The following is an 18,377-nucleotide window of genomic DNA, read 5'->3' on the forward strand; positions in this document are numbered from 1 at the left end:
CCTAGGGTCAGCGATTTAATTTTAGGGGCGGTGGTTTGACTATGGGCGACATAAAGTAGTACGAAAGTGGCAAAAAGTTTCTGTTCGGGTAGGTTTTTCTCTACTCAGATTTCGACAGTTTAACTTTAGGGTGGTATTATTTTCCCATCTGATTGATACTTATGTCCAAAGCTCAAAATCAGCAAGACATTTTACGTGCAAATTTTAATTTTCAATGATGGGGGTTTCAGTTTGTTGGAAAAATTTTGACTAAAATAAATCAAACTGGGATAATGAGCGCCGTGTATATTTTGTTCAATAAAATGGTAGCGGCAAGTTATATCACTACCAATTGAGTACAGGGAAGCAACTTGATCTTATTGTAAGCTAGCCAGGCGCAAAACCCATCTCTTTCAATTTACAAAGCGTTTGAGTAGACAAAATAAGGAAAAAATAAAAAAAAACCATAAGCAATTTGTCAATTTTAAGCCACATAATTTTGAATTGTCGCTCAAGCGCACTCAAAACACTGGATTCTTCGCTTTGCTGTGAGACGTCTTTTTTGCTTAAAAATATTAATTATTGCCAATTATATAATTACCAATCATTATATATTACAAAGTTGCAATTTTAAAAAAAAAAGAAAAAAGGATTTGCAAAAAAGTTCCCTCCGAAACTGGACATAAATGTCTAGATGTCAAACTTTGCTTTGATTAAACAAAAAAATTGATGTTAAAAATCAACTTTTTTGAAATAAAAGTAGGCTTCTGTTTTGACAAAAAAACAAAAAAATTCTGAAAACATTGTGTAATTCTAATTATTTTGGTTTTCTATTTGAAACAAACACATTTCAAGACGAAAACGTTTTTGCATGTAATTTTAGAAGAAAGCCTTGTATAGTTAACCAGAGTTCCCCCCTGATGATTAAAATTGGTAATAAAAAAATGCGAAACTCAATTAAGATTAGCTTCTCTAGAGCCAATAATTGACCATAAATTGTCCCAATCACAATTATCCTTGAAAAAAATATAAAAAAATATGAAAAACAATTCGATTTGAAAAAAGCACCTTCTAGTCTGGTTGAAAAAGTTGAAACTTATGACTGGTTAAACTGCTTGGCTAGAGTATTTATCTTGGTTTCCTTAAAATGAATTCTAAGCAGTTTTCTTCTGTTCTGTAAAGTAGCTCATTCGTGAAGATGACGACGATGCAAAAACTTGTAAAAAAAACTGTGTTGTTTTGTCACCTCATCATAAACAACCCGGTCAATAAAAAAGATCCTTATTAGATAGAGATGAAAACTTTTAGCAAGTAAAAACGTTCATTTTTTCGAAAACTAACACAGAGTTTTCCGTTAACTGTGATTTTTATTGTTGCGACTTTCAAAAAAAATGACAAAATATTTGTGCTCCGAGTGTTTTTATTTCTCCAGACAATTTCGATTTTCTAACCAGACATTTTTGACAAAATTTTTTCAGTTGCGATTCTATGATTCTGTCAATTTTTCAACCAAAAACTTTTACATTGGCCTTTAAATGCAGTCGGAACAATCAGGGTTTTTTCCTGATATACGAGAAGTCTTTTTTAAGTTGTATAAATTATATGGGTAGGAAGCAGCTTTTGATGAAGATCTTGTCAGTTGAACTGTTACTCTCCCGTAGTTTCTCAATTTAATTGCCTTGATTCAGTTGCGAAAGCAAATGAATTGTAATTGGAAACTGAAACTTTTCCGGCAACGTTTTATCCTAAATTTTCTATATAATGAATTCTGACATAATCGCGGCTAACACCCTTAATTTTGTATCAATTCAATTAAAATTATTTTGTAATACTTGTGGGGTAATATATAGTTTTTCAAAAACAATTTTTTAAAGTGTTTATTTTTTGGGATTCGCGGTTTTCGTCCTGATTTCTTTCGGCCAATTTTCCGTTTTTTTAAAAGCAATTTAGTTTATTTGAATAAGTTTTTGGAGCAATTTTTTTCAAGGCTAAGAATTTAAAAATTTTTCTTGAAATAATTTTTTTTTGAAAGTTGAATAATTGAAAGCTGCTCTGTAGTTTGTAAATTTACGAAAAAGTATAAAATTTTTTCATTTTTTCAATTTGAATGAGTTTGGCGTATGTTATTATGGCTTAATTAACCTATTCGGCGCTATTTTAATGTGAATTGTGTTACTGTTTTTGCCTGTTTCAGAAGGGATAGGTCGGAAAAATTTCACTTCAAAACTTTTAAAGATGAAATCATTTTTATGTCTACAGTTTCGGCTCAACGAAGGTCGACCCAAAGTTTTTGCCTTCGTTGCCGCTTGATCAATAATCCTAAATGCTTGATAAGGTTGTTTACAAACACTGTTTGAGACGAAAATATGAAATTTTTGCAGATAGGTTTTTTTGGAATTTTTTCAAGCTAGTTTTCAAACTTACTTTTTTTGACAATAGTGATTTCTCTGTTTTCAATTTTTTAATGCATTTAATAATTGTATCCCAAATAATTTTAGATTGCGCAAATTCAGGGACAAAAATTGAGCTTTTTGCTTGATTCAGGAGGAATGTGACGTAAAAAAAAATTATTTAGAAAAATTTTTTTTGGCTTGAATATTTTTTATGTCTGCGAATTTGTTTTTGGCTTAACAAAGATCAACCCATTTTTTGCAGCTGGGTAAAGTTGCTTACAATAATCGTCCGAGACAAATGTATGAAAACTTTTTAGGTTGAGCTGTACAGCTTATTTTTTTTTTTTGAAAAAAAACTTGTTTCACCCTTTTTTGAATTTTTTGTAATGAAATGTTTTAAATATATTGCTAGTCGAATTATGTTGCGCAATTTCAATGGTAAGTTTTTTAAAGGCTTTTGCTTGTTTCAGGACGGATGTGTCATAAAAAAATTACTTAGAAAAAGTTTTCTTAGTTGAATACTTTTTATGTCTAGTGTCGAGTTTTGTGCTTTGTTTTCGGTTTAATGAGGGTCAACCCTTTTTTTGCCTTATAGCCGCTCGATGATTGTTTCTAATTGATTAATTGATTATTAAAGCTGCTTACGAACAAAGTCGTATACATGTTTATCAACAAATTCGTAAGCAATGACCGAAACAAATTCGAAACAAAGTCCGAAACATCGTCCGAAACAAATTTTGTAAAAAGATTTTTTGACCTTTTTCAAGTTATTTTCTAAGCTTTATTTTTTGAGCAAAAATGGCTTCTCTCTTTTTAATAACATTTTTATTGCTACGTTTTAGTTGTATCGCAAAAGTTGCGAACCTCCGCATCGCCTCATTGTTGAATGTTAGAACCAAAACAAAAACTTTAATTACATATTTAAATAGAACCCACTCAATCTAATTTGTATTGAATTCAAAGAAATAAATTATTGAGTCTACGAGGGTAGTTTCAGATAAAAGTTTTAAAAATAAACATGGAGTATCTAAGTTTTCTAGTGATTCATCTGCGTGAGACCAATTTGGGTTGTTGAAAGAATCAACGGTTTACCCAAATAACGCTGCTCGTTGATACGAGAGATGCAGGTTTTTATCGAAACAAATTAACTCAATATAACAAAACTGCATCGCGTAACGATATGCAAATTATTTACAAAGTTGCCAGGCCATATTCGGTTCCACTTGGTAGCGAACTGAAAGCACAGGAATTGTTTAGTTTTGCTCTTGAGTTCCACAGTTGAGTTCCACAGAATATCAAAACTGCTTTCAAGTCAAAAGTACAATAGAACCGAACGACATATGATTAAACATATTGTTTGGTTTTTGCTTAGCAAGCTACTAAATGAAATTCACAACCTTGCTGATTTTTTATTCATATGCTTAGCCAGGTTTTTTGAATTCAATCAACAAAAAGTTTTTGTTGTTACAGTGAATTCCCCAAAAGGGCACAGGAATACTTAAGCAGAGCAGGTTTATTCATGTTCAATGACAAATAGCGGAATCCAAAGACAAACTGCGAATTCCAGAAACAAACCGTCAAATTCGGAGTCAAAAATCAAGTTTAAGGGATAACACTGCGGAATCTAGCAACATGTGTTTCACATCAACAATCACGAAGCTTTTTGTGGATTCCATCATTTTCTATTCATTTTTTCTTTCTTTTGCTGTTCTGGAATTCAGAGACAATGGTTAAAACATAATTAGCTTCAAATACTATATCAATAAAATCAAGATAAGTAGATGGATCCACAGACACACACCCTCCAAACAGTGTGTCCTATAAAGGTAAAGTTTGGCCTCTTATTGACAGCCAAAAAGAGTTTGTCTAGATTCCACGCGCAAGAAATGGTTTGTGGACATTTTATCTAGGCAATATGTTATCTGATTTTGTAGACAGGCGCCTCTTTAATATTAAGATCATCTGCAGTGGAATTCAAAGACGTGGTGGCACAATTTTCTGCTTAGATTTAAAACCAAGCTTGGCATTGAAATGGCAGAACGAAAATATAACTTTTGCTTCGAAAATTAATATAGCGCCCATAATTTTATAATAAAGATCCGATATAAAGCTTTGCTTTTTGACCATTGGTCCTTCTTTTACCTTGCATTCCATCTTCGATATTTACTTGGAAAAAAGTCAAAATCATTCTGCGAAGGTTTTAAAACGTGACATCAACACTCATTGTTTAATTTCAAACACATTTAATTTATATCCGTTAATGTATTTTCGCATCGTATAACTGATTTGTTTTTGAAGAAGGGGACGGTAAAAGAGTCAAGTTTAATTTTATGCTAGTTAAAATCGATACACATGCTAATAGACCAAGAACAGCAATGCCCATTATTCTGTTTATTGTCACGTCGGCTCAATGCACGCCCATCCGCTTTCTCTCTTCTCTGTACTTCTCAACATTTCTGGCCATGATGTTCTGGCAAGGTCCAAGGAGTCTCTCGAATGCCTGTCTGTCCAGTCTGCATAACTGGACTGAATCACTCTCCGCGCGAACACTGGCCAGTCTCGCCTCGCGACTCACCTGAAACAACTCACTCTGGAATGTGGGGAAATAAGAGAAACGGGCCAGGCTTAGACAGGCTGGAAAGCCTTTCAAAGAACCGCTGCAATTTTATTATTGTTATTTGTTTTTTTTTAATGATTATTATTATTAAACTGCTCGCTGCCACAAGTGTTGTGTGATCATTTGAACATGGCAGCAGATAAAAAGTTCAAAAAGTTAACAAGCCTGACGCAAACATCCTGACAAACTTTTTTCTGATCAACCCTATGCGGGTGGAAAGAGCTATAGCGTAGGGTCTACTTTTTTTTCAGTCAGTTTATCTACTCGTACAGAGGTCTTGCTTAGTATCAAATTAAAACTTGCTTAGTATCATTTTTTAAATTTTAATGATTTATTTGGAAGAGTTATTTTTAGTTTACCGAGCCGGGAATGTTTTAACAAATATGAGGGGATCTATATAAAACTTTTGTTTCGTGGTAAAACTTTATGTTCAGATGAACCAAAGTGTTCCCAGACGTCTCACTTTCAGAGATTTTCTTATTGACAAAAATATTATCTCATAGGATATAACTAACAAATATCTTTGATGTGACAAAATTGTGGCTAAACTAGAGATTATACATGACTATAATCAGTTATAATCCTTTTACAGAGTTTTTTTGAAAGAACTAAATCGATTATGAAAGATTGTACGAGATTACAATGTCTTGCAAAAAGTCCCAATTATCATTGATTGTGAATCCTTTAAACACCATATGTTGGTGAAAATAATCAGATTCAATTGTCAAAAAATCAACATAATAATCGTTATAATCGATTACACAAGTCTAAACTTGGATGCGGGTGGTATTTTTCTTGTTTTTTAGCCTAAAGGACAGGTTTTTCATTTCACAAATGACAAAACGAGATAATGTATTCTCAATCAAGTTCAGACAATATTTCTTGATACTGAGACTTTCTTGATACTGAGACTACATATCACAGCTTAAAGGGCTTTAAATTGATGCCACACTTGACCTCGTACGAGTTTTCTTAAAGTAGTCAAAATTGGCTGAATCAATAGCAGACCCAGGGCCATAACTTTTTCTTACTGTAGAAAAGGGCTGATTCGGAGCAAATTTTTTGAGAAGATTTTTACAATAAGTTTTTCATATTTAAAGTTATTTATTTCAAGTTTAAATATTCAATTTTAAAAATGTTTATGGTACGATGACCTTATATGGACATTTTTAATCTAATTCAGCCACGTTTCATGGGGAAAAATGGGAAGAGAACGCAACAAAAGTGAAAAGGTTTTGAAATTTATGTTCCATTTTCTTTTTACTACTTTGTTACTTTATTTTTTTTGAAGTTTTCACAAAAATTGCACAAAACCCATGATCCATCTTTCTTTCTTGCTGTTAAAAGGAACCCAACTACCATGGAAAAGGATCGTAATTGAAAGAAAAAGTTTGATGACCGTCTTACCAGAGCTGCTTCGCCAAAGTAGGCGCCCCTGGACAGTATTTTGAGAGCCACTTCTCCTGGCCTATTCTCCGGCGTGGAGCTAGTGCTTTCTCCTTCAATGCCACAGTTTGCTTCACCCAATGCTTGCTCTTCATCTAGTATAAAAAAGTTATGTATTGGCAAAATAATGAAAACAAAATGGAAAGAGGATAGCCAGATGATGTGCATGCTAGCAGCACTAAATTTTTTGATCTGAATAAAGCAAAAAATACCTCATATAAGAAAAAATTTTAAAAATTGAAAAATTTTTCTCAACTGTTTTGTGCCTATTTCGTTCGTACAGTTCTATCATCACACGACGTGCAAAAAGCCCATAACTTGAAAAAAAAAGAATTGACTTTTTCTGAGAACATGGTAGGAACATTCTGTGCAACTTGCGCAGCAACCGGCTATCCTTGTGTATGTCTAATTTAGTCTGTAAAATGAGAAAAAATCATTCCATGTTTTCTTCTCGACGCTGAGAATTTTCTTTGGAAATTCAATTACAACCAATAGCATTGAAAGGCTAAACTGTGCATTTTGTGAATTGTAAGCGGATTCCACGACAAGGGCGCTACTTTTGTTCTTTCATTTTTTTATCATTCCGACAAATATTCAACATGATTAAATACTTGTCTCTGAAATCCAGGAACATACGGACACAAAATTGTGCGCCTATCCAGTGCACAGTTTGGCCTCATAATAAAAGCTCTAATATGATACCACGCTTTTTAACTATTAGACAAGGAAAAACAAATTATTAAAACATTGAGATGAAAAACAGCAACTTTTGTTGTTGAACATTAAGAAACTCGAATATGCTAAAACCTAACTGCATTGTTGACCGCAAAATCCGCAAAAACGGCAAAATCTAAAAGCTAAAATTTTGTTCTGTTGTAAATTTATGAATCGACAGCACTTAATGAATTAAATTATTTAAACCAGTTTTACTAAAACATCGAAACTTCACGAGACAATTTCGTGATTAGAAAAACAACTCAAACTTAAAGTCAAACAATTTCATACGATAGCCAAAAGACTTGAACCATGGCTGGCGAGAGTTTTTTGTTCCTTTTTAATATATTTTTTAAGCCATTATGTCTAAATAACAAAAAAAGTCAATTTTTAAACCAATGTAGTTTTTCGTCACAATTGAACCACGCAAAATTAACTCTTCGGGTAAAAATTCAATTGATTAAAGTACAGGTCTTGCAAAAAATCTGATGATTGAACTGTACTGAATACGGAGTACATGCCTTAAGACAAGTCTGATGAAATTAGCCAGTACATAGCAGTAAATTTTTCATGATACTCAGATTGCTAACAATATTGAATTGACGAGATTTTGTCGGAATTTTGTCAATTTTTGATGAAAATATAAGCATACGACGAATGACTAGAATATCAGCTTTTTGCTCAATACTTTTTTATAGTTGAAGTTTTTAGAAACTTATGGAGAAAATTTTTAATTTCATTCCGTTTCATTTTGTAAATCATATCAAATAAGTTACAAACAGTTTGTGAGACAGTTAAACAATTTTCGAGTTCTAAAAATTACTGATATTTTCTGGTGTTGTTTTGGAGATGATTGAAAATGCTTTGCTTTTTTCTGATCATAGAGCGTAGCGATAGACATTTGTAATTTTATTTTGTTTTGGCGCATCATTTATGTACAAAATGAAAAATAGTGGTCCTAGAATTGAACCCTGTGGGACACCGTAATTTTTTGAGTTTGCATTGTTTTTCTGTTGATGCATATTGTTTACAATCTAGTAAATATAAAACTAGAATATCATATTCTGGGGTTCTTATATAGTAGCATTTGTTCAAAATCAACGTTTTTCTTAAATCAAGAAATTTACACTGAGTTTTGATGGATTTGTAAGTGAATCTGAACTGAGAAAGATATAGCAAATTTTTAGCAGTTATGGTTGTGTTGGATTTAGATGTGAGAGAGTTTGCTGAAAAAATTTACCGTTTGAAGTGACGGTGTTTGTGGGGGTGCGGCAGTAGACAGAGACTTGGCCGTCCTCTATGAAGTACATGCAGTTGCCCCCCTTCTGTCCCTGGTATATGATGACGTCACCCTTGAGGTACATCTCCGGCTGCAGTGCATCCGCCACTCTCCAGATCTCCTCCTCACTCAATAGTTTCATTAGGGGCACGTCACGCAGAAACGCCTGTGATAAATTTTAATGCTACCAAATGTTTTTAAAAAGAGTAAGAAAAAAATGAATGAATAAGCAAAGCAACTTCAAACTGAATTGTATGAAGTAAAACACTGAGAAATTTCCAATTGTCTTTGATATCAGATTGGCAAGTTAACTTGACCAAATTAAAAAAATATATATATCATGATCATGAAAAAGCATGACGATAATAACAACTAAAATAGAAATAAACCCTCCTCCACTTAACAAAATTTCGAATTTGATATTATTTTTGAAGGATATTAGAATCAAATGTAAAAGACACGAAGATAGTTTGAAACACAAATCATTTGCTTATCGTGAAAAAATTTCATTATACTTTGAAAAATGTTTAAAAAATGTTGTTCCGACTTTCGAAAAAGGTGATGACTTTTCTAGACTCTATTTCTAGTGGTGTTTTTTCAGCCGCAGACAATTTGGCAGATTTCAGAATCAGACAATTAAGCCAAAAACAATTCGGTTCGGCCAAACTAGGTTAAAGAGACTAGATCAAAAGAAAAACCAAATTTTTTCTAATTTGAATAGAGTCAGAAGGCTTTCAACATTTTAACAAAGAATAGTGAAACATCAAACAACAAATTTCAAAGTTCAAAACAGTTTTGCTGTGCGTAAAATTTAGGATGTATTTATATTGATGGTACAAATTTTTAAATACTTCTGTGTATGGTCTCAATTGTAAGTTTTTGCATTTTGCACGAGTTTTTCATTGGCGATTGAGCATTTGGGCTTCGATTTTCTGATGATATCACCGGCCATCATTCTCTCTACATCAGTTTTGGCTTTTTTTGTTCATCTTCGAAACGTGTTATGAGCCTGAGGAGGGCTGGGTGCTTTGTCGACACAAATTTATGGAAACTGCCATTGCGCAATACTGCCATTGCGCAATACTGCCATTGCGCCATAATGACCCTGCGCCATACTGCCATACTTTGAAAGTTTTTTTTTCATTGCGCCATACTGCCTGGCCCAGGCGGACGAAAAAATTCGTTTAGTTTCTAGAGAAATTTAAGTTCCAAATATTAGCTTCAACCACAGACTCAATTTATCTGATAGGCGGTGGCACGTTAAAATTTTTTGCGCGCACGTTTTAAAATAGTCTGAACAGTGTTTGGCGGGAAATGTCTCACTCATTTGATTGGATAGTCTCAATTTGCAATCGGCTGAATTTTCTGCGAAGGAATTGTCTGAACGGGGCATAGGCATTGATTTATTACTGCGCAAAATCATTTCAAACTTAATCGGGAACTTAGCCATTTTGCTGTTCGATAGTGGAATTTGCCTTCAGTATTACAATAGGAACGCACTGAGCTTAAAAACAAATCACAAGTCAAACCGCGAAAAATCTAAAATGAGTGCGAACAAATTTTAAGACTCTTTCCTGAAAAAAAAACAAAAAAAAATTAGCAAGACCTATATAGGAGTACTCACTATGTTCATCGCTTTTAAACAGTCGGAAGTTTATCAAACATGAAAGGTTGCCACCAAAAAGTTTCAATCAAGCCAAACTGAGTGTATGTTGGCTCCAATTACTCTTTTGAAAAAGCCTGAGGATTAATCAGTGAATAATCCATTCCAAGAAATCAAACCGAAAGGAGGAGAGATATTGAGATTCCAACTCTTGGGAAAGAGGCATCCGTCCTTGGTTGCTTATACTCATTGACTTTGAAAGTAATATGTTTATCCATAACTAACTTCTAGACTGCTTATAGTGAATGAAATAAGCTCCGACTGTCGGTTGCTCGTTATTCTAATTTTGCTAAGTAGCTGATAAATGTGATGTTAAATGGATCGAAATCAACAAGACTGCTCATATCAGGGCGAAGCCTTGAATGTTTTGACGGAACTTTTAGGTCTATGAAGTAAGTGATCGCTTTTTGAAAATGGCTGAAATTGCAAAAAAAAAACAAGAGAAAAAGTGTTGAAAAAGCCTACACATTGAGCCTACACACAAAGTACAAATTATTTATTTCGCATATAGCAAAGTATTAAATAGCCTACACCTAGTCTACACACTAAGTGGGGGACCGACCTTTTACCAGACTGACCTTTTACCAGAAAAATTATAACATGGACCTTTTGCCAGACTCGATAAAAAATTTGGTTGACAGATATATTGACGCCGTTTAGTCTGGTTAAATACAATTATTTCACGGTTTCTCAACGAAGTTTTGTTTGTTCTAGCCGCTTCCTTTTCAAACCTTCTATTAACTTAAACTTATACTTATTGAGTTATTGCATTGTGGTCTGGTAAAAGGTCGGTCTGGTAAAAGACCTAGCCCCACACTAAGTACAAGTTATTAATTTCGCATACAGCAAAGTATTAAATATCCGCTTAATTGCTTATAGCACCATATATCGCGCGTTAATTGTTGTTCCGACTTTCGATACGAAAGTAACAGAATCTTTGTGCTCGGGGTGGGTTTTTTCTTCAGACAAATTTCGACTTTTTAACTAGCCATTTTTGATAGAATTTTTTTTTCATTCAAAAGGTATTGTTGTCTAGAGCTTAAATTTGAGAAGATATTTTACCTGTGATCATTTTTCGTAAAGTTATGAGGGTTTAAAGATTGCCATTTTGGCCATTTTGACCAATTTGTGACAATTAACGCGCGATATCTTTCGCGCTATTAACGCGTAAGGGGAGATTTATTCCGTTTTATAAATTGTTCCAAATTGGTTGAACGAAGCTTGTTTGCCATAATTGATTTGTTACAAGGAACGAAATCTATCTTTTTGTACTTTATATAGCGTGTGGGGGGATGATTTTCATAAAAAATTTCAAATTTTAGAAAAAAAACTTTCATTTTATTTTGTTTCATTAAATTTTTTTACGTTATTACTGCTGCTCCATAAACCTTAAAAGGCAGTCGGAACAGTCAGGGCTTCGCCCTGATACGAGCAGTCTTGTTCTAATATGTGGTCATTTTATTCGAAAATAGTAGGAACAAAAACATTACTAAGTAATGGTGTTGTTCGTGGTTCACAAATTTGAGATGTGAAATCAAAGGCATAAGTCATGTTGTTTAGGAATTCAAACGCAGAATTGTTTTGCTGGAATTTTTAAGGTGCAATTCTGGTTATAACATCTGAAGTATTGGATGCGAATTTTGCAAATTTTAGTCTTGCGGTTAATATAATTGTGATGCGAAGACAACAAGTTCAACAAAATTTCTAGCTTCCCTCATTCAACCCTTCCGAGAGAGTAAACTACTCGACAAATCAGTTGATTCGTTGATTCCATTTAGTTCCAGTCAGTTGGCTTCTCAAAGTTGACACATATAAACAAGTTTCTAATTTATTTAACAAAACGAATTCTCGAAAAAAATTAACGAAATAGAGAACGCATGCAACCCCTATAGTAGATGAGATGAGCAAAAACTGAGGATTTTGAACAAAACTCTACGCGATTTTTCTAAGTTCAGCATAACTCATGATTCGATTTTAATTGTTCAACTTCTCGAAGAAAAAGATATTTTTCTTTCTCCACGCAACTTTAAACTCAAACAAGAAACAAGACTGCTCGTATCAGGGCGAAGCCCTGAATGTTCCGACTGCCTTTTAAGGTTTATGGAGCAGCAGTAATAACATAATAAAAATTAAATGAAATAAAATAAAACGAAAATTTTTTTTTCTAAAATTTGAAATTTTTTATGAAAATCATCCCCCCACACGCCATATAAAGTACAAAAGGATAGATTTCGCTGCTTGTAACGAATCAATTATGGCAAATAAGCTTCTTTCAACCAATTTGGAACGATTTGTAAGACGGATTAACTCTCCGCTTACGCTTTAATAGCGCGAAATATATCGCGCGTTAATTGTCCCAAATTGGTCAAAATGGCAATCTTTAAACCCTCATAATTTTACAAAAAATGATCACAGGTGAAATATCTTTTCAAATTTAAGCTCAGGACAACAATACTTTTTGAATGATATAAAAAAATTCCGTCAAAAATGGCTAGTTAAAAATTCGAAATTTGTCTGAAGAAAAAAAAACCCACCCCGAGCACAAATATTCCGTTACTTTGGTATCGAAAGTCGGAACAAAAACTGTTCTTTGAGCATTCAATTGAAAAATTATTTATCCTGAGACCTTTTTTACAAAAAAATATGGAGTTTGAAAACTGTTAGCATGGTCGTCTTGTCATAGTTTTGTTATTTTGGCATAATACAACCCATTTACAACTATGATTTTTAATTCGTAGTGTAGCTGAAAAGTAATCTGACTCAGAAGGATGATGAGGATATAAAAGGATATAATGATGATGATATCTAGATGAAATAGAGGAAATTTTGTTTTTTAATATGGCGAGTGAGGTTGATTTTGAAAGATTTAAAAATATTGTTTTTCAAAAAAAATGAAATTGCAAAATAATTTTTAACCAGAAGTTGTTTTGAGATACCTGAAAAGACAGATGGGATATTCAGGGATCTGTCCTATATGCTATCCTATATACTAGATATGCTATCCTATATCCTGTCTTATATCTAGGATCTTATATGCTATAGTAGCATTTTGCTTCAGGTTTTCCATTTAGTTGATTGAAAATTTTTTAAAAGGACTAAAATTGAATTTTTGAGTGTAATTCTTAGGTGAACTTAAAAAAACAAGACTGCTTGTATCAGGGTAAAGCACTGAATGTTACGACTGTTTTCAAGGTCGATAGAGCAGAATTCACTTAAAAGGAAGTATAGTGGAGAAAAAAAGTAACGCAACCAAACAATTTTCAAAACTCAAAAAAATCCTTATAAAACCTTGCGATCATAATGTATTTTCACTTGTTTTTAAAAACAAAACCTTAAAATTACATATTTGTCTGTCCATGAATTGAAACAGAAACAAAATGAAGTTTCACAGATTGCGAGCCCCTGAACCATAGAAACAAAATTTGCACATTTTGATCACGAAAAAAAATAGAAACACTGAACAGTTTCGTTTCATTCTTTCAGAGATGCTACTTCACATCACGATTCATCGCTCAGCTTATAAAATTCTGCAAAAACTGCTAATTTTTTAGGTATATCACTATCTAGGGCAAAAAACTAACATACTTAAACCCAATTTTTTTGTCGTTTCAAAACGTTTTCTTCATTAAAAAAAAAAATTCTCTAGTTGCGTTACTCTCTTTCTCCAGCATAGATAATTTTTCAAAATAAAGAATAGAGAAATTTTGAGATTTTTTGCGAAAAATCATTCCCCTTTTTGTGAAAAATCTACCTAATGAGCTGCTGAAGTTTAATTAAAATCAAAATGTATGCGCCAAACACAATTAAGTCACTCACTTGCGTTTATACGCAGTCCATGAAAAGATCCGTACGTGAAACTTGTTCTAAGTTAGTCTGCAGCTTAAGTCAATCGGCTTGTAAAAATCTTTACATGGACACTCGCAAATGAGCTGTAGAGGTAGTTTGAAATCATGTCTTAAAGTGAGAAAACAACTGTTTTAGCATGAGAAAAACAGGCGAAAAACAAGCATGAATAAATTTTTCGTCGGCTTAAGCATTTGCCTAACTGTTTTTTCACGAGTCGGGAAATTAATTCACTATCCCCGCGCCTGGTGCCCCTCTGATTGTGAAATAATTCACTCGTGCGTGAAAAAAAAACTGTTGCGAAACTACTTATCGATGCGCTCGATTACTCGAAATGCGCTCGGTTTCTCAGCTGGTGAGTTACTAAAATATCAGCCCAGTCTTTTAAACCAGAGGATATATTGACCCACTTGTGCTGCCTACTAAACTTAAATCATGATGAAATGAAATTGAATACGAGAGCTATCGAAGCAAGGCAAAGCCCCGAAACTTCTAACTGATCTTCAAGTTGTTCTTGCTACTTATTTTTCCTGTAAACCTTCTCTCACCTTTTTAACCTGCAGTAAACTTTTGAACCTGAACTTCTCTCACCTTTTAAACATATGTGCAGTAAACTAATTTAACATGAAGCTTTTCTATCTTTAATCACAAAAATGATTTTTCAAAAAAACGAAACCGAATCAAAATTTCAATTTCTCAATAACCAACGCCAAAAAAGTTTTAAATATCTAGACAAGCTGATGGAAAGAAAACAACCAAATCTTTCTGAAATTTATTTGCCAAACAGGGCTGTTTCTTACAATGTTCAATTTTGTTAATGTTTTCTTCTGAAATTGTTTTTTGATGTTTTCTTTTGACCCCACACCACGCTATGTAAAGTACAAAGTGATATTGTTTGTATATAACAAAAATTGAATAAATCAAAGAGGATGTCTTAAACCAACTTGAATAATTTCTAAAATGGCTTAAATCTCTGCTTACTCGACAATAGCACGAAATTTATTGCGCGTTAATTCACTCAAAAAGTTAAAAGTCAAAATTTGTTTGGAGAAAAAAAGAGCCCGAGCACAAATATTCCGTCTTTTTCTTCAAAAGTTGGAACAAAAACAACGAAAAAAAATTTCATTTACCCCGGTTGACAATCTTCAACCACCTTACCAGCTATAGTTTTCTTCCCATCTTGCTAATTCATAACTCGTTTTTTCTTCATGCAAAAAATGCTGTTTTTTATATATTTTTAAATCTCGGTTTGAACTTGGGTTTCTTAATTCAGAAATAGGGTCTTTAAAATTAAGGCAAAACATTTGAAAAATTATAAACTAAGAAACAAAAAATTGCTAATTGATGGTTTACGAAAAAAATTTCATTATTTTTTTTAATTTGAGAAAATGCACCCAAAAATATTTCATGAAATTTTGTAAAGCTATGGAAAACAAGGTAAAGCATAGCAGTTGTGTGACCAAAAATTTGAAATCAATTTTGGTAAATATATAATTTATCGGTTGTCAATTTCTATGATTTTTTGAGTTGTCTTTTGTTGAGATTTTTCATCCAGCTTCTTAGCAAGAGACCACAAAGAGCACAAAAAGCTTGTAAATTGTAATTTAAACCAATTTCCGCTGTTTTTCAAAACTTGAGTCTCCCTGGTCGACCGAATGTCGCTATCATAGAATTTTTTTATTAAGAATCTCTCATTTTTGTTCAGACTTAGGCTCTATGAATAATACAGGATAGGCTCATTTTCTTATAAATTACTAAAGTTTTTAAGAAATTGATAAGTTCGAATTTTTTCCTGCAAAAATATTTCAATTTGTTTGCATTTTATGTTTGAAAACTTTTTCATGACCAGTTGAAAAGTTCTCCGCTGTCGCAGGGTACAATAACAAAAACTCATACGCCAAACGGCTCGTTTCTCTGAGTTTACTGAAAACTCCATTAACTTGTTAGAGTACAATTTTCGCTGCTAACTTGAAATTTGTAGATATACACATGAGTCCCACATACAACACATCCGCAGCTATTTGACATGCTTCCTCAAGGTTGTTTTTTATTGGCTCCAAAATATTTTTGAACCGCTAATTACGTATAACTCAAAAATTCATTAAAACTTTTTTTTTTACATTTTTGGAGTTTTTTGTTCAAAATGCATACATTATAACCACTATACCTAAAAATATTTACATGCCTAAATTTGAAAATATTTTTTGTTACGGACTAGAAATACATTTGAAATGTTCCGGCAATTTTTTTGAATTTTGGGGAAAAGTTTTTACTTTTTACTTAGAACTTTTGTATAAAAAAGTTGTAAGATAGTGGAAATCTCCTACAAATCGTAAAAAAAGTTCCAAGATAGGGGAATTTTTGTAGGATTGTCAACTCGGGCTTCTCTGTTGGTCTCCCATCAGTATAATCGGCCGCTTCAAACTTATGTTGGAACTAATATAAGTAAGTAAAACACGTGAGCATAGAAAATAAACAAACGAGACTGCTCGAATGAAGGCCAGGCCCTGAAATTTCCGACTTTCCTCTAAGGTGTTTGAACTAAATTGAGGTTTGAAATGTTGGTGTTTGAACTAAATTGAGGTTTGAAATTTTGATATTCATGTCGGAAAAAATCAAATAATTTGTGAAAGATCTTCCCCGACACTCTTTGTACAGTGAAGCAACCAAGTGACGTATTTCGCATTTACTTAGACCATTTAGCGTGCCCTTGGAACAATTTGTGATCTGGATTAATTAGCTGAATTTGCTACGCGTTTTTAAAAAGTATCACGCTCTTTGTTTAGCCCAAATTGGCCAAAGTAGTCCCAAATTCAAATTCCGATAAATTCGTTTAAAAAAACTCAGAGGTGAAAAATCTTTTTGCTTAATTTGAGCTCATGAGATGGATATGTTTCAGATGGTATAAGAATCTTCTGTCAAAATGCAATCCGTCAAAAGTTCCGTCAAATGGTCTGAATGAAAACACCGCCCAAAAGAGATACATTCAGTTACTTTCTTCAGAAGTCGTAGCATTTAGTATTACTATTTATCTCAGTTCCTTTGTTTTCAATAGTGGAGGATTAACAGATATCTATAAAGATATATTTTTCCTTCGTTTCTGAAGCTTTTTTTATGATTTGTTATTCTGACCTCGTAGCTCCAAATGCGTCTGAACTCGTGGGAGAGGATGATGTTCCGGAAGGAGTCCCTGTCTATGGCCCACAGAGTGCCCTCTGTCAGTGACGTCACTGTGGCCGCCCTCTTGTCCCCGTGCAACAGAGCCAACTCCCCGAAGAACCCTTCGTGCTGGTACTCATTCACCTGCAGATTACACGCCCTTTATAGATCTCCCTCAACCACCCTCCCCCCCCCCCCTCACTTTGCTTAATATTGTTTCCTTTAGTAAGCCAGCCAGTTCAATTATTTAAGTTTTACTCACCTTTATGTGAGTTATGGCTATACCTTACAAAAGCTCCTCAACTTGTAAACTGGTATAATAGTTCTAATAAATGATAGCCCCCCCCCCCACCAATAACTGAAAGACCTCATTGTGGTCGGGCTATATTTTTTGCTCCTAGGCTGAGCAATTATAATAACAAAGAGCCCTTCACATTAATTAGAAGAAAATTCCGGCAAGTCATGTAATTTTTCAATGTCCTGACAAGTGTGCCAAACAGAGCAACATACAAAAGTTTGTTAATTTCATTCGGCAAAACCTGAAATTTTCGAAAACAATTTTTCTCAATCACTTCCTTATTTTAAACTTTTCTTCAATCACTTCCTTATTTTAAACTTTTCCTCAATCACTTCCTTATTTTAAACTTTTCCTCAGACTTTTAGTTGATCCAAAGTGTACATGAAATCTTTTTCTGTCAGCAAACAATGTTTGCTTTTAAATTTTTGCTAAAAAAATGTTTTTCAACGAGTCATTTAACAACTTTTATGGATTTACATGAAAAGTCACGGGGTAACTTATGTAATATTAGATTAACTTTGACGCGAGTAACCTTGACGCGGACCTTCTTGAACTCCGAGGAGTCGCAACCAGCGGCGCCACACGCGACACCAGAACCGACAGTGCCCTTTTCGCCACCTGGTCCCACGGAGATTGCACATGGGTCGATAGACTCGATCGTCACTTCGTAGATGCCTGCAAAAAAAAGAACATAACTAATCAAACAGTGATGCATACATATTGAATTAATTTTGTAATTCCCCGAATGTGTAATTCGGAGATGAATGTCCAGTGTAATGCAATTTTTTAGACAAATTATTTCGAAATGTGCCCAAAAATGGCACTTTCGGCTTAGTTTTTCAAAGTAACGTTTTTGGAAGATGATAACGTTTGTGTGTATGTATGTATGTATGTGTATACTATTTTTGAGAGGGATCGCGCATTTTTGACCTGATTTTTTTCTTCTTCGCAAATTTGGTCAAAATGGGTTTGTTACGTTGTTTTAG

At 33.5% G+C, this 18,377-nt stretch overlaps 2 protein-coding genes across 3 annotated transcripts in view; one reads left to right on the forward strand and one right to left on the reverse strand.

Moving 5' to 3' along the window:
• LOC134854559 (zinc finger protein 749-like) overlaps positions 1 to 18,377 on the forward strand; it is a 354,798-nt gene that overhangs the window by 74,693 nt on the left and 261,728 nt on the right. The gene's annotated exons all lie outside the window — the stretch shown is intronic.
• Positions 3,268 to 18,377, reverse strand: part of LOC134854388 (cAMP-dependent protein kinase type II regulatory subunit-like) — a 37,432-nt gene continuing 22,322 nt past the window's right edge. Inside the window, exons 3-7 of one of the 2 annotated variants that reach the window (XM_063870616.1) lie at positions 17,936 to 18,066; positions 17,067 to 17,237; positions 8,390 to 8,594; positions 6,397 to 6,530; positions 3,268 to 4,947 (exon numbers count right to left, since the gene is read on the reverse strand). In XM_063870616.1, coding sequence (XP_063726686.1) covers positions 4,780 to 4,947; positions 6,397 to 6,530; positions 8,390 to 8,594; positions 17,067 to 17,237; positions 17,936 to 18,066 — 809 coding nt within the window. In that variant the 3' untranslated portion in view covers positions 3,268 to 4,779. Of the gene's footprint in view, positions 4,948 to 6,396; positions 6,531 to 8,389; positions 8,595 to 17,066; positions 17,238 to 17,923; positions 18,067 to 18,377 lie in introns of both variants that reach the window. The other variant, XM_063870615.1, reaches the window with a different exon arrangement.

The sequence above is a fragment of the Symsagittifera roscoffensis genome, chromosome 9 (genome assembly GCF_963678635.1).
Source record: "Symsagittifera roscoffensis chromosome 9, txSymRosc1.1, whole genome shotgun sequence".
Lineage (NCBI taxonomy): Eukaryota > Metazoa > Xenacoelomorpha > Acoela > Convolutidae > Symsagittifera > Symsagittifera roscoffensis.